The sequence below is a fragment of the Lygodium microphyllum genome, chromosome 4 (genome assembly GCF_053477565.2).
Source record: "Lygodium microphyllum isolate KBCC chromosome 4, Lygodium_microphyllum_v1.1.10, whole genome shotgun sequence".
Taxonomy (NCBI): domain Eukaryota; kingdom Viridiplantae; phylum Streptophyta; class Polypodiopsida; order Schizaeales; family Lygodiaceae; genus Lygodium; species Lygodium microphyllum.
In genome coordinates this window covers 141,838,092-141,850,986 of record NC_141138.1, presented here as the reverse complement: position 1 = coordinate 141,850,986, position 12,895 = coordinate 141,838,092, and the positions used below count along the sequence as shown (strand labels likewise).

The following is a 12,895-nucleotide window of genomic DNA, read 5'->3' as shown; positions in this document are numbered from 1 at the left end:
AATCATTGCATTTTTCCCAACACTTTGTGAAAATTTCAGACTTAGAAACATCATTATTGCTTGATTCCATCTCACTATTTGATGACATGCTTGTTGTAGCACTGAGTTGATCACAATTTCAGCAAAATGCAATCATAGTGGCTTGCACACAAGTGCCTTAGGCCCACCTACTCAAAGGAGTTGATGATATCTAGGTGCTTGGTTTCATGGGAAAAGGATTCAATGTTGAGATCGATGCTAAAATTTGGATTAGGACCCTTGAAGATTACTTTTATGTGCTAGGAACCTTGAAACCAGGCTTCTTTCTCGGACAGGGTGTTAAATAACCTGATTAACCACTAATGATAACAAGCATAAAATCCATATAAATTGAAAATGCAAATGTTGTCACTTAATCTTAGACAATTGTTGGTCCCAAAACTGACGCCCCTTGTGGCATTTCTTTAACATGTATTGCTAAAGGTTGAAGTACATTGAGATCTAGCTTGATCTCCTTCAAGCTTCAATACATCTTGCTGTCCATAGCAACTGGCAAGCCTTCAAACCAATTTCTCCCTTGGTTTGCTTGGGGATTTGCCTTGAATTTTACTCCTTGGATGACAAATTCTGCCCCAAATTCAATGTTATTTGATTGGCCTCTTGAAATTCTTTGAAATCCCCATATTTCTAGCATTGGATTTCAAATACTAGGCCTTAATTTTTGAGCACTTTTCCTAGGGTGACGAGTAAACACTAACGTCTGCTGTAAATTAGGGTCTAGCAGCAGAAATTCTTAAGTTGCACCCTCTTGGAACTGAATTTGGCTGAGATCTCTTGAGGGAAGCTGTGAATTGGTTGAGAGAATGGAGAGGAAGCTGGAGAGCGTAGTTGCACTAGTATCACGTATGAAAGGGTTTATACTATATTATACTTTAGGTGTACCTTACATATTAGTACCACAAGGTACTTACTTAATGGATATTTCTTTTCCCATTCGAACTCTCCATTGGGATGAGCTAAATGCTCCTTGATGTCTCATGAGGTCAGGTTATTTGAGATTCAAACAATTTCTCTATCTTATTTTGTAAAAAAGAATTAGGTTTTAAATTGCTTTTAGGATAGAGTAACGTATCTACATTGTATCATACCTTAAAAAATTATAAGGTACCATTTAGTAGTGTATTTTATCATATAATATTTTTTGTACATGATGACCATGTGAGAGAAATTTTAGAGTTTCATTGCCACAATTGGCTGAAATTTAATGCTGTCCTGCTACAAATGGTTTGAGTGACTGCAGCCCACCCTCAACAGAAGTCCCACATGCAATCACTTGTCCTTGTGCGCCCCAAACTTGCTGTCACCTACTTGTAGACAGCCTACAAGGGTTGTCACCTGCCTCCAATGGCTTGTTGATTAGCTAGGGGCAATATCTTTGATAGCCTCCAATGGTTGGGCCGGTCATGAATGGTTGGGAAATTGTAGGAATAGCTTTGTCTCTTCCTCTCCCAACCTCCATCATATTGGAATGAGGCTCTAGCAGCCTCTAATGGCTAATAGCCTTTCCCTCACTTGCATAGGCAAAGTTTTCCATGTGGTAGCCTTCTAATTGCAGTTTTCAACTTAAAGTAATTTTCCGAATGTTAATTTTTAAAATTAATTTAATGATTAATTCTTGCCCAAAAAGTTAACTATACCAACCAACAATTAAATTGACTAGGCTAATGTTTTATCCAAGTATTCTTGAGCATTTATTATTCTCCAAATTAACATTAATTGATTAATGCCTAGTTTTCAATGTCACCACTGACATTAATGGCTCTAATAAAATGATCTAGGTCAATATTTGCCAAGTGCCATCTAGTACTTGTTAAGCACAACTTATTGCAACTTTTGCCTTTGACACCCACCATTGACATCTCAGGGTCCTTGGCCCGTCATTGTAAAATGACTAACTTGCACATCACATGTGTACCCTCACATTTTCACATTTGGTTAACACTTTATTGAATGCCAAGCAAAGCATCAAAATTATATGTATTTGAGGACAAAGATAGATACTAACATCTATTGAGACCAAATGAGCCTATGAGACATATCCGTGTAGAAGAGTATATCCTCATGGTATCTTGAAAGTGAAAAGTGCAAAATCCTATCTAATGTGTTGTTGTTGCTACATGCAATGAGTGTGTACCTCATTATCTAGTTGAGCCATTAGTGTGCACAAGTATGTCCATCTAGGGATGTGAAACTATATGTGTGTAAGGTACAACAATGCCATGTAGATCTAACTCCATCATGAGGATAGGGAAATGTAAGATATAATAGGGTTTTGGGAGGAGGGGGGTGGGGACTCTCCTGGAACATGCTCTTGAGTATCTCTTGGATACAAGAGGTGGCATGGTGGGCCAAGTACATTCTTATGTTGTTACTGAATTCAGATAATCTCTCTTTGGTGTGAGTAGGACTGCCTTTGGCTTAAAGATGCTAGGTTGTCGTGTGACTTTGACCTCTTGTGCCCTTTGTAGTGATGCTCCTCTCAGTCTCACGGTTTGTCTCTTTATCCCGAAATCAGTGTTGACTCTTGATAAAACTTACTGAGGGTTGTTTATCGTACTTTGTTGCGTGTACACATCACTAGTAAGGTTACTTTGACTCTTTGGATCTCCAATGTATAATAGCCCAAATATCTGAGAGAGAGAGAGAGAGAGAGAGAGAGAGAGAGAGAGAGAGAGAGGCCGGCTGAACAAGACACCTTTCAAATGCAAGGTCTTTCTTTGAAGGGTAATGATTGGTGGTCTTCCTCTTGCCTCGACCCTTTCCAAGCGTCGAATCTCTAACGGCAATTGTTTCTTCTGCACCACTACTGTGGAATCGGCCCATCATCGATTTATTTCTTGCCCTCTCGCAAAGAATATCTGGTCGCTTTTGTCAGTGGTTTGGCGAGCTGTGGTTGGTTTCTCACTAAGCCCTTTCGATTGGGTTTTTGTATGCCCAAAATACCCCACACCGGCTCAGTTGCATATGAAGATCTTGTTCCACTTTCTTAGATACTGGGGATGCATATGGCAATTTCCTCTGCGTCTTTGCCATGACTTGTGTAACTCTTTCCTAGTTTTGTATTGACAGTGTACACACGTTGGCTTAGAGCCATCGTGTATCTTGTAATCATGTAAACCTGTACCTTTTTTTCGTAATTAATACAATTACCTTTTACGAAAAGAGAGAGAGAGAGAGAGAGAGAGAGAGAGAGAGAGAGAGTTTACGAAAAAAAAAGAGAGAGAGAGAGAGGATTGTGCCTTGTTATGAAAAAAAAAGAGGGGATTGTGACGGGAGACATTAATACTTGTGAATGTGCTAACCAGGCAACTTTGCCTCATTTAGTGATGGATGGTTCAGAATGCCAAATGTGGGATGCTTTGGCAGCTTAGTCATTGAAACAAGATACGTGGTCTTGGCTCCATCCTTTTGAGGCAGGTTTTACCTCTTGTTATCTTCAGCATTTTGGAATGTGGGGTAGATTGGACAAGATGTATGTTTGCTAGAGTGATTCCTTCCTTCCGATAGTGCTTAATATGTGGGTGGAGAGACAGCATGTCCTCTCAGACCATTATCCTCTAGTCTTGGAAATGATTCATCACCTACTGGATAGGCCTTGCTTGGTTGTCAGCCCTTATCAAGGCCTTGCTCGGGTGTCAGCCCCTATGATTCAATCAGTCTTTCTTGTCGCATGATGAGTTCTCAGGATACATGGAACAATTGATTGCTTCATTTGGCAGATAGGTCCTATTTGAGGGTATGGATGCACGGTCAATCTTTTGGGATAATGCACATGCTTTGTGTAGAGCTTATGGGATTCAACAAGCATCTACATTTAGAGCAGAATTACAACATATGCAATCTTTGTTGGAACAATTTGTTACCTTGCAGCAGTAGGCTGGGAAGACATTTGATGAATTCAGAATGGTTGAAATGTAGAGTACAAGCTCTCCATGTGAGCAATTTAGTGGGGCAGATTGTTACAAGTACAACTAGTAATTTCTGTAGTAATCCTTCTAATAAATAATTAAGGTGTGGGAGGAGTTGCAAGTTAGTAGATTGTCCATGAGGGAGAGATTTTGATTTTTGTTTCTAAAGTTGCTTTTTGGAATCATTTGAAGCAAGGAGGTTGCTTGTGGCATGTTATAACTATGAGTATCTACATACTAATGCATGTTGAGGGATAGAATGGTCAATTTTACTATTTTACTCGTAGGGTGAAAATTTGAGATAGGCACAACTTGGCATTGTGATGTTTATAACTGATTTGGTTGATGATTATTCCTTAATTATTATTAGCTTGCTCTTACTTGCTAAACTAGCACATGTACCTTGTTCATGCAACATGCAATTGTTGCATGTGGACTTGCATGCATAGGTTGACAGCATTTTGTTTGAGCTGTTTATCAACCTTGTGTTGACTAGGCGTGAACATAAAACTAGCACATGTACCTTGTTCATGCAACATGCAATTGTTGCATGTGGACTTGCATGCATAGGTTGGCAGCATTTTGTTTGAGCTGTTTATCAACCTTGTGTTGACTAGGTGTGAACATAATGAGCCATTGTCACTATGTGACTCTAATTGGCTAGGCACTAAATGTGCCTTAAGTGTACCTAAGCATGAATAAGTAGGATGAGAAGGTCTAAGGGTAGATAGGTCTAGCTTAGATGGGTCTAGTGCATATGTGGCCTAGTTGATCCTTGCAAGCTAAGGTCTTTACCACATCCAGGCTGCTTGACTAGGTTGCCAAGCACATGGAGCATGATAATTTTAATGGGGATGGCAGGATTGGGTTTGAAGACCATACATGATGTTATTTTTGGTCAGCCTTGGGTTTATTCTTTCCATTGTATTTGTTAGTACTTTTGGGTACCTTGAGATTATTGGGGATGATTTACTGAAACATCCAGCCAATCAAATTTATCATAAAATGGTTGAGGACAAGAGATGGGTGACTAAGAAGCAAACAAAGTTTGGTCTATCCGGCATAGTAAAGCTAAGTGGCGTGATTGCTTGGTTCAATTATGGAAATCTAAGCTTCCTTACTAGGGCAAAGTTTTTCATATATTGTTATCAGGGGTCTCCCCAAAAGGATATGATTCGTGGTCACAAGAGTTCTAGTGGCAAATGTGTCTTCTTCCCTACGTGTGATGAGACCCTTGTCATTGACATGTTAGTGGGTGGTCGTCTGGTCTTGGGTTGTGGGTAAGATGTTGTCCAAGGCCACTTTACAGCCGCAATAGCCTTGTCTTTTACATTTTATATGATGGACCGGTCTTTGGCACCTTTGGCGGACAAAAAATGCTTTTATTTTTTGTTCGGGCTCAAGTACTCAGGGTCATGTGGGGCATGTCTGAGGATTGCTATTATGGAGATTACTTACATGATTTTGGCTGGTTTGATACTTGGAGAGGTTGCTGCTCCATGAATGGATATGGTTCGCACCACTCCCGTTGTGCCTGCTTCATGATCCCTCGCTTGTTTTGCGGTTCTGCATTTCTGTAGCCTCTTGGCTGCATGGGTGTTTGCTGCCTGTCTTTGGTTGTGCTAGGTAGGCTAGAAGGCCTGTCGTAAATATTTCAATTAGTTGATTCAAACTTCTTAGAGAGAGAGAGAGGAATCTTACTATGAAAAAAAGAGGAATCTTGCAAGTTCTCGGTACATAAGCTGAATAGGTATGATTGATTGATATGATAGTACAAAGCTGGCCTCAATATATAGGCCAAGGTACATACCCAAACCTCTGACCCTTATTAAATGCTTGGTGGTGTAGATGGTGTTCACACCTTTACAATCACATTAACAAACAATATTGCGTGTACACATAGAATTGATAAATAACCAACATAGGTATGGGTATGGTGACCTTATTGCATACATGTTGTTTGAAAGCAGCATGTGTCAGACATATGTCTTGACTAGATGGCCAATTGGAGCTTTGAAAACTGTCATATCCTGACGCATCGAAAGGAAATTATTATGCATTACATGCATGTTTTTGGATGTGTGGCATATGCTTATGTGCCCATGCAAATAGGCACAGCTGTAAGGGCAGCCATTCCTTTGCCAAGGCTTGAAAGTCAGCTGGGTATTTCAGCTATTGGCAGCTTGCCCATAACATGTCTTTGACAAGCTCTTGCGACTCTTTCAAAGTGGTTCTTTGGATGCCAAGCATGAGGAATGGGATAGCAAGTGGGTCCATATTCAGGACGTTTCCCTCTATCTTTCATCATAGAAATGATATTCCCATGTTTTAAAGGGGTCAAGATGCCTTTCCATTGTTATTATGATTGGTAAAAACTCCAAGTATAACCAAAGAGGATGTGCTCTTCCTTTACTTGTTTAGAGCTAGATCCTTTCTTCTTTCTTCCCATCTCTTCTATGTGCTAGCTTGGGAGCTTATGGTTTGCTTTTTGTATTTTATACATGTAGAGATATTCCCATGTTTTAAAGGGGTCAAGATGCCTTTCCATTGTTATTATGATTGGTAAAAACTCCAAGGATAACCAAAGAGGATGTGCTCTTCCTTTACTTGTTTAGAGCTAGATCCTTTCTTCTTTCTTCCCATCTCTTCTATGTGCTAGCTTGGGAGCTTATGTTTTGCTTTTTGTATTTTATACATGTAGAGGAGAGTCTTTATACCTCTTAATACTTTTAATTGACAAATGGATCTTTTTTAGGGAAAAGGGATGACCAGACCTGCATTTTTATTCTGAGCTGTCTAGGAAAGATTTACTGCTCTTTTTTACAAAATTCAGAATAGATATTCAGAATAGTCATTGTACATCTGTGGATTAGTTGTGCTGCAAGAAATCACTAAAATTATAGCCTAGAGCACATAGAAGTGATATTGTAGATTTTTAACTGCAAGAAATGTATGGGAGATCAGGGAAATGCAAGGCATCACCTAATGGAAAGGATATGGTAGGGATTGACCCAATCCTCCTTTGGTTTCAGGCAGGAATTGAATGTTGCTTTGCTATGGCCACAATGTAGGTCTAAACTTAATTTGACAATGAGTTAGGTGTGCAAAGGTTAGGGCAAAGCATTGAGATTGAGACATGAGTAAGGCTGAGGCTTTGTATGACATTAAACGAGCTTGGAATTGAAATGTGTGTGTTTTATACAATGTTTGTAGTGTGTAATAGTGTGGGACCGAGTTTATACCTCCAATGTCACTTTTGCAGGTCAATTGGATTGAGGATAACTTGTATTCATATGCATTGCATTTGTTAAGAGTGCAAATGGGTAGATCACCCTTCATCAAGGTTGGTGAGAGCAACTAAGGACAATGTATTGGGGTTGATTCAAGAGCAAGCAATGCACATGGGAAAATCTAGTATTAAGAGAGAGTTTGTGATAGCAAGTCACTTATGAACTTGTGCGAATAAGGATAAAGAAACATGTTAAGGGGTGCCAAGTTTGGGGCGTATCATGCGTTGTCTACCATGTAGGGGCATTCTAGCTCCCCTATCAGTGAGTCTTTTATTTATTTGCTGATGAATTTGATGTGTGTTAGTCTATGTTCAGTGCGTTTTAGATTGTTTCCAAACCACATTAGTTAGTAGCTCTGCAAGTTGAGGTTGGGCAGGTAGAGGATGAGGTGCAGTAATTTAAAGTGATTGGATGCTCTTCTAGTAGTTCTAAATGGAAATATGCATGTGCATATAGGTGCACCTACTGATGTTGGATGGAATGTTCTGATTTGAGACTCAATGTCAAGACTGACTGAAGGTTGTTGGAATCAATGATGGCCCTAGCCTAAGCCATAGAATGTCCTAAATTTTGTGAGAAACATGCCTAGGCCATAAGCAACCAAATGAACTGCCTTTTGTCTTCTTCCTCCTCTTAGAATCCTATTTCATTATAAGTCTGATTGAGGCAGTGGTACTGGTTGCTGCTGTTTCTTAAGAGAGCACATGGTTTTCTTTTCCTTCTTTTAATGACATCAGTCCTTTTTCTTGCTCTAAACTTACAATCATTGACTTTCTGAAGAGCTGTTTACAGTGTACACACTTTTTGCAGCCCTATTGTTGTTTTCTGGTATGTCATGGCGCTTTTCTGCCTGAACTTGCATGCTGTACTGTTAAACTGTAGTCAATCAAGTTTACTTTAATCTTGGCCAGTCCACTGCAGTTTTGAAAATTCTTTGATGTTTCACTGCAGGTACAAGCGACTATTGAATACATATGCAGGCATCAAGCAGAGGGAGCAATTCTTGTGTTTTTAACTGGCTGGGATGAGATTTCCAAGTTATTTGATAAGATACGGGAGAGTACTTTTCTTGGAGATGCCAAAAGGTTCTTGGTTCTCCCATTGCATGGTTCAATGCCTACTATCAATCAGCGTGAAATTTTTCAACGACCTCCAAGTGGCGTGAGGTAGGCTTACCTGTAGGTTATATTACAAGTCCACAATTTTTTGATATTTGCATGCACACTGCACCTAATGGCAGATGTCCATGTAGCAATCTGTTAAAGTTTCTTTCACCAGGTCATTATCTTGGGATGCTGTTCCTGACGGTGGTCTGTCATGTGAAGACACTGTGAGATCATCCTTTCACTGATGCACCTCTAAGCAGAAGTTCATAAAGGTTTCCCATTTATGTGTCAAACATAGTGCCTTACAGGGTGTACACTATTATAGAAAGTGGTTTGAAGCTTTATCATTTCTTACAAGACAAAATATACTGTGGCCATAATAGAGCTTTGTAGATGTACAGTTTCTGTATGTGGCAAAATTTCAGTTTGCCTACTGACAAATGTAACAAGGAAAGCCTACATGATTTGACTCAATTTCTTGAAAGGATGAGTTAAAGTCTCTTCATGAGCTCATTGTCTTGGCATGCCATTCTTTGGGTATTTTAATTCAGTTGTCTGTTTCAAAGCCATTGTGTAAATGGTCCTTTCACTGATGCACCTTTAAGCAGAAGCTCATGAAGGCCTCTGTGTTATCCCATGAAATGTAGTGCCTTACATAGAATGTGGCCAGAAGCTTTAGCATTTCTTTCATGACAGAAAGTGTATTGAAACTGTGATATATTACTGCGATATAAATTTTCTGAATGGAATTGGCAAACCCCATAGTCTACCTGCATTGATTAGAAGCAAATCTTCACGTCTGAAGTGACATGAATCTAGGTTTGTACCTTCTTTAAACATAAACCTGGTTTGCCAAACCGTGTCTTGTCTGTATCTTGTGCAGGAAAATAATCTTGGCGACAAATATTGCAGAAACAAGTATCACTATTGATGATGTTGTATATGTCATAGATTGCGGCAAAGCAAAGGAAACAAGCTATGATGCCTTAAACAAGCTTGCTTGTTTGCTTCCTTCATGGGTATCAAAAGCATCTGCTCTCCAGGTATACAAGGATGGCATTTAAACTTAGTCACACTACAAAACAACTCGGTAGATCAAAAGAAATTTAGGTTCATAGACAAAACTTTATGTTGCATGTACTGCAGAGAAAAGGTCGAGCAGGCCGTGTGCAGCCTGGCATGTGCTACCATCTATATCCAAAAGTTATATTTGAAGCCATGCTGCAATATCAGCTTCCAGAGATGCTCCGTACACCTCTACAGGAGCTCTGCCTACAAATAAAGAGTTTACAATTGGGTCAAATTGCAGATTTCCTTTCGAAAGCTTTGCAGCCTCCTGAGCCACTTGCAGTACGGAATGCAATCGACTTGCTTGTGACGATCGGAGCTTTGAATGAGATAGAAGAGCTTACACCCTTGGGTAAGTTTTTTTGGTCTGCCTTTATACAAATGATTTAGAGGCAGGTAATGGCCACTGGCTATCATAGCTGTTGACAAAATAGTATGAAATATGTGCTGGGAGGATTTATCTTGAATGACGGACATCGTTCAAGCTTATGTTGTGACCTCACATAGCTCTAGTTTAACTGTGAGCCAAAGTGCTGGGCCTTTCTTGCAAGGTAGCTAGCCTTGTACTATGCATTTTGGAGTCTGGCTGTCGATGTCACTTCGGAAAGTACAAGGTTGCAACCTTTGCAGGCTAGATGGATATGAAACATTTAGCATATTGAGCAAGTGTTGATAGTAGTGAGGATGCCTATGAGGCTCAAAGGTGGGGATTAGTCATTGTCTGTAACAGCCCCCAAACAGTCCGCCTTGTACAGAAATGGTGACTGAGAGGGGCTGAGCTGCTTTAGTGACAAGCTGCAAAATGTCTGGTGATGGAGTTCGACTGGAGCAGATCAAGGACTGGTGGGTTGCCTGGCTCTGAGGAGCCTTCACGGTGACAAACAGCAACTGTGCTCCATACAGTTTAAAGGGAACTCTGTATGTTCTGTGTTACTAGTGGCATTGCCTGTCCTATCATGATACTACCTAGTTTCCTGTGCACCCCATGACATGACTGTTGCCATGACATGACTGTTGAACTTTGGCCTTTTCCAATTTTTGGAAAACCAGGTTTTGGCCTTATTTCAAGCATGTTTATATGACTGATCCTCAGGTAATTATGTCTATGGTGACCGCAAATGTTTCATAAGCTCTACACAGCAAGACATGTTGACAGTACTTAGAGAAGGAAAAGTCAAATGACTGAATCAGGTTTGATATGCCTTGCGAAGGTTCTCAGTATGGATGATCACGTTGTAGACCATCCTTTGTTTGGAACTGTGTTGAAGATATATTTAAACAACCAAAGAGTCTTTTAATTCTAGCTTGCCAATACTTCAAGACTCTAGCAGCACGTGCCAGGTATAGAACACATAACCTAGAAAGTTACATTTCAGGTCGGCACCTGTCAGCTCTGCCTGTAGATCCAAAGATTGGCAAGATGCTTTTGATGGGAGCAGTCTTTCAATGTCTGGGGCCTGCACTGACAATTGCGGCAGCTTTAGGTTATCGAAATCCTTTCGTACTTCCCATTGACAGAAGAGAAGCTGCCGATGAAGCAAAAAGGAGTTTTGCTGGAGATTCCTACAGGTCAGAAAGTCACCAGTTGCTCGTAAATTATCAGAACTTCATTGAAAATACTGATTGATCAATCTCTCCATGATGTCACATTTATCACACACACTGATTTGTCACATTTTGATGTGCAGTGATCACATTGCACTTTTGCGAGCTTTTGAAGGTTGGCAAGCTGCTAAACGAGAGGGAAGGGAGCGTCAATTTTGTTGGCACAACTTCTTATCTCCCTCTACTCTGCAGCTGATGGAGGATATGCGCCTTCAGTTCCTGGAGCTTCTATCAGATTCCGGTTTCTTTGATCGCTCGAGGGGTGCACAGGTGTAAACATCAAAATCTTGGTACCTTATGCAGGAAATATTGTTCATAGCTTGCCTGTGAATCCTAATGGTTTTTTCTCCCTGGTGGATTAAACAGGTGTACAATAGCTACTCTATGGATCCAGAAATGGTGTGTGCAGTTCTTTGTGCAGGTCTATTCCCAAGCGTGGTTCAGTGTAAGAGAAGGGGCAAACGAACAGTGTTATTCACAAAAGAGGATGGCAAAGTGGAGCTTCACCCAGCTTCTGTTAATGCACGTGTTGGCCTTTTTCCTTATCCATGGCTAGTTTACAGTGAGAAAGTGAAGACGACAACCATTTATGTTAGAGATTCTACCAACATCTCAGACTTTGCAATCCTTATGTTTGGGGGCAGCCTGCACCCTAATCAAAGAGGGGATGGAGTGGAGATGCTTGAAGGATACCTGCAGTTCTCAGCCACGAAGAAAGTTGCACAACTTGTGCAAGTCAGTTTTCCCTATGACATTTCTCATATTCCTTTCCTATTTTTCTTCCCTGTGGATTCAATATCACTTAATCACTGCATTTCTGTTTGATTAGGAGCTTCGGCGGCAGCTTGACAGTCTGCTTCAGCGCAAACTAGAACAGCCACATTTGGATATTCACACGGAAGGAAAAGGTATAGTCAGTGCTGTTGTAGAGCTTCTGCACAGTGGGGCTGCACAAGGTTATACTAGATGAAACAATACAGTAGTACTCAGTGCATACAGGGAAGAGAGTTTCAGGATTCCATGGATACGGGAGTTGAATGATAATTCTGGTGGAGCTTTAGAGATGTACTCTCATGGATAGAAAAATGATTCTCCTGATACTAGGGGTTGGGCAGTTGGAATCACAGGCTAACTTCACTCACCGGTGGCGGAAGTTTCCTCTGCAGGCTTGTGACATAGATCAGCAATTTGTTCTTTGAAGGTGGCCAAGCAGGTAGTCATTTTGACCATGTGAGGTGATTTGTGGCATATTCAGGAATTGGAACATTGGCAGTTTCAAGAGAGCTCAACTTACCACTCCTGTCATGAGCTTATTAAATTGCTCCAGTTAGGCTAATTGTATCATTTGAAAGTGTGTAAAGTTAAAGAAACATTGTTCCAAAGGTAATTTTTTTCCTATCTAAAATACTTCCATTCACTCATTCACTTTTTCTATCCTCCATTTGATGTGGAAAGCAACACTATGCTCTCACAAGATGGAAGATAAGCCTCATATTCACCATGAATAAAGCTTTAGTGTAAGTTCATCTACAATCCACATTTTGGTTCCCTTAAAAACATTTTAAAAGATTTTACATATCTCCAAATACCAAAATGCTTGATTATTTGATTTCTTGGTCATTCTCCATGTTTTGTTATATTTTTTAGCTCATCTGGGTGAACTCACTTCGTTGTTCTTTGAGTTGTAGTATTGTAAGTTTATCTATGCTTCACATTTTGGTTCAACTTTCTCTCTCATATCCAAACACCAAGCTCTATTATTTCTTGCTTGCTGATTTTACATGATATCGCCCAACCAAACTTCTAATATTGGCCTTAGTTTTGTCTCTAGTCTACATGAATCTGAATATGCTTGGTCTTTATCTTTTACTGCCTCTCG

At 40.2% G+C, this 12,895-nt stretch overlaps 1 protein-coding gene across 2 annotated transcripts in view; it reads left to right on the top strand.

Moving 5' to 3' along the window:
• Positions 1–12,549, top strand: part of LOC148037696 (RNA helicase family protein) — an 89,950-nt gene extending 77,401 nt beyond the window's left edge. The window contains exons 11-18 of one of the 2 annotated variants that reach the window (XM_087676635.1): positions 7,210–7,290; positions 8,189–8,403; positions 9,227–9,386; positions 9,490–9,763; positions 10,788–10,980; positions 11,100–11,286; positions 11,383–11,751; positions 11,846–12,549. In XM_087676635.1, coding sequence (XP_087532761.1) covers positions 7,210–7,290; positions 8,189–8,403; positions 9,227–9,386; positions 9,490–9,763; positions 10,788–10,980; positions 11,100–11,286; positions 11,383–11,751; positions 11,846–11,986 — 1,620 coding nt within the window. In that variant the 3' untranslated portion in view covers positions 11,987–12,549. The remainder of the gene's footprint in view (positions 1–7,209; positions 7,291–8,188; positions 8,404–9,226; positions 9,387–9,489; positions 9,764–10,787; positions 10,981–11,099; positions 11,287–11,382; positions 11,752–11,845) is intronic. The other variant, XM_087676636.1, reaches the window with a different exon arrangement.
• Positions 12,550–12,895: the final 346 nt, after the last annotated feature.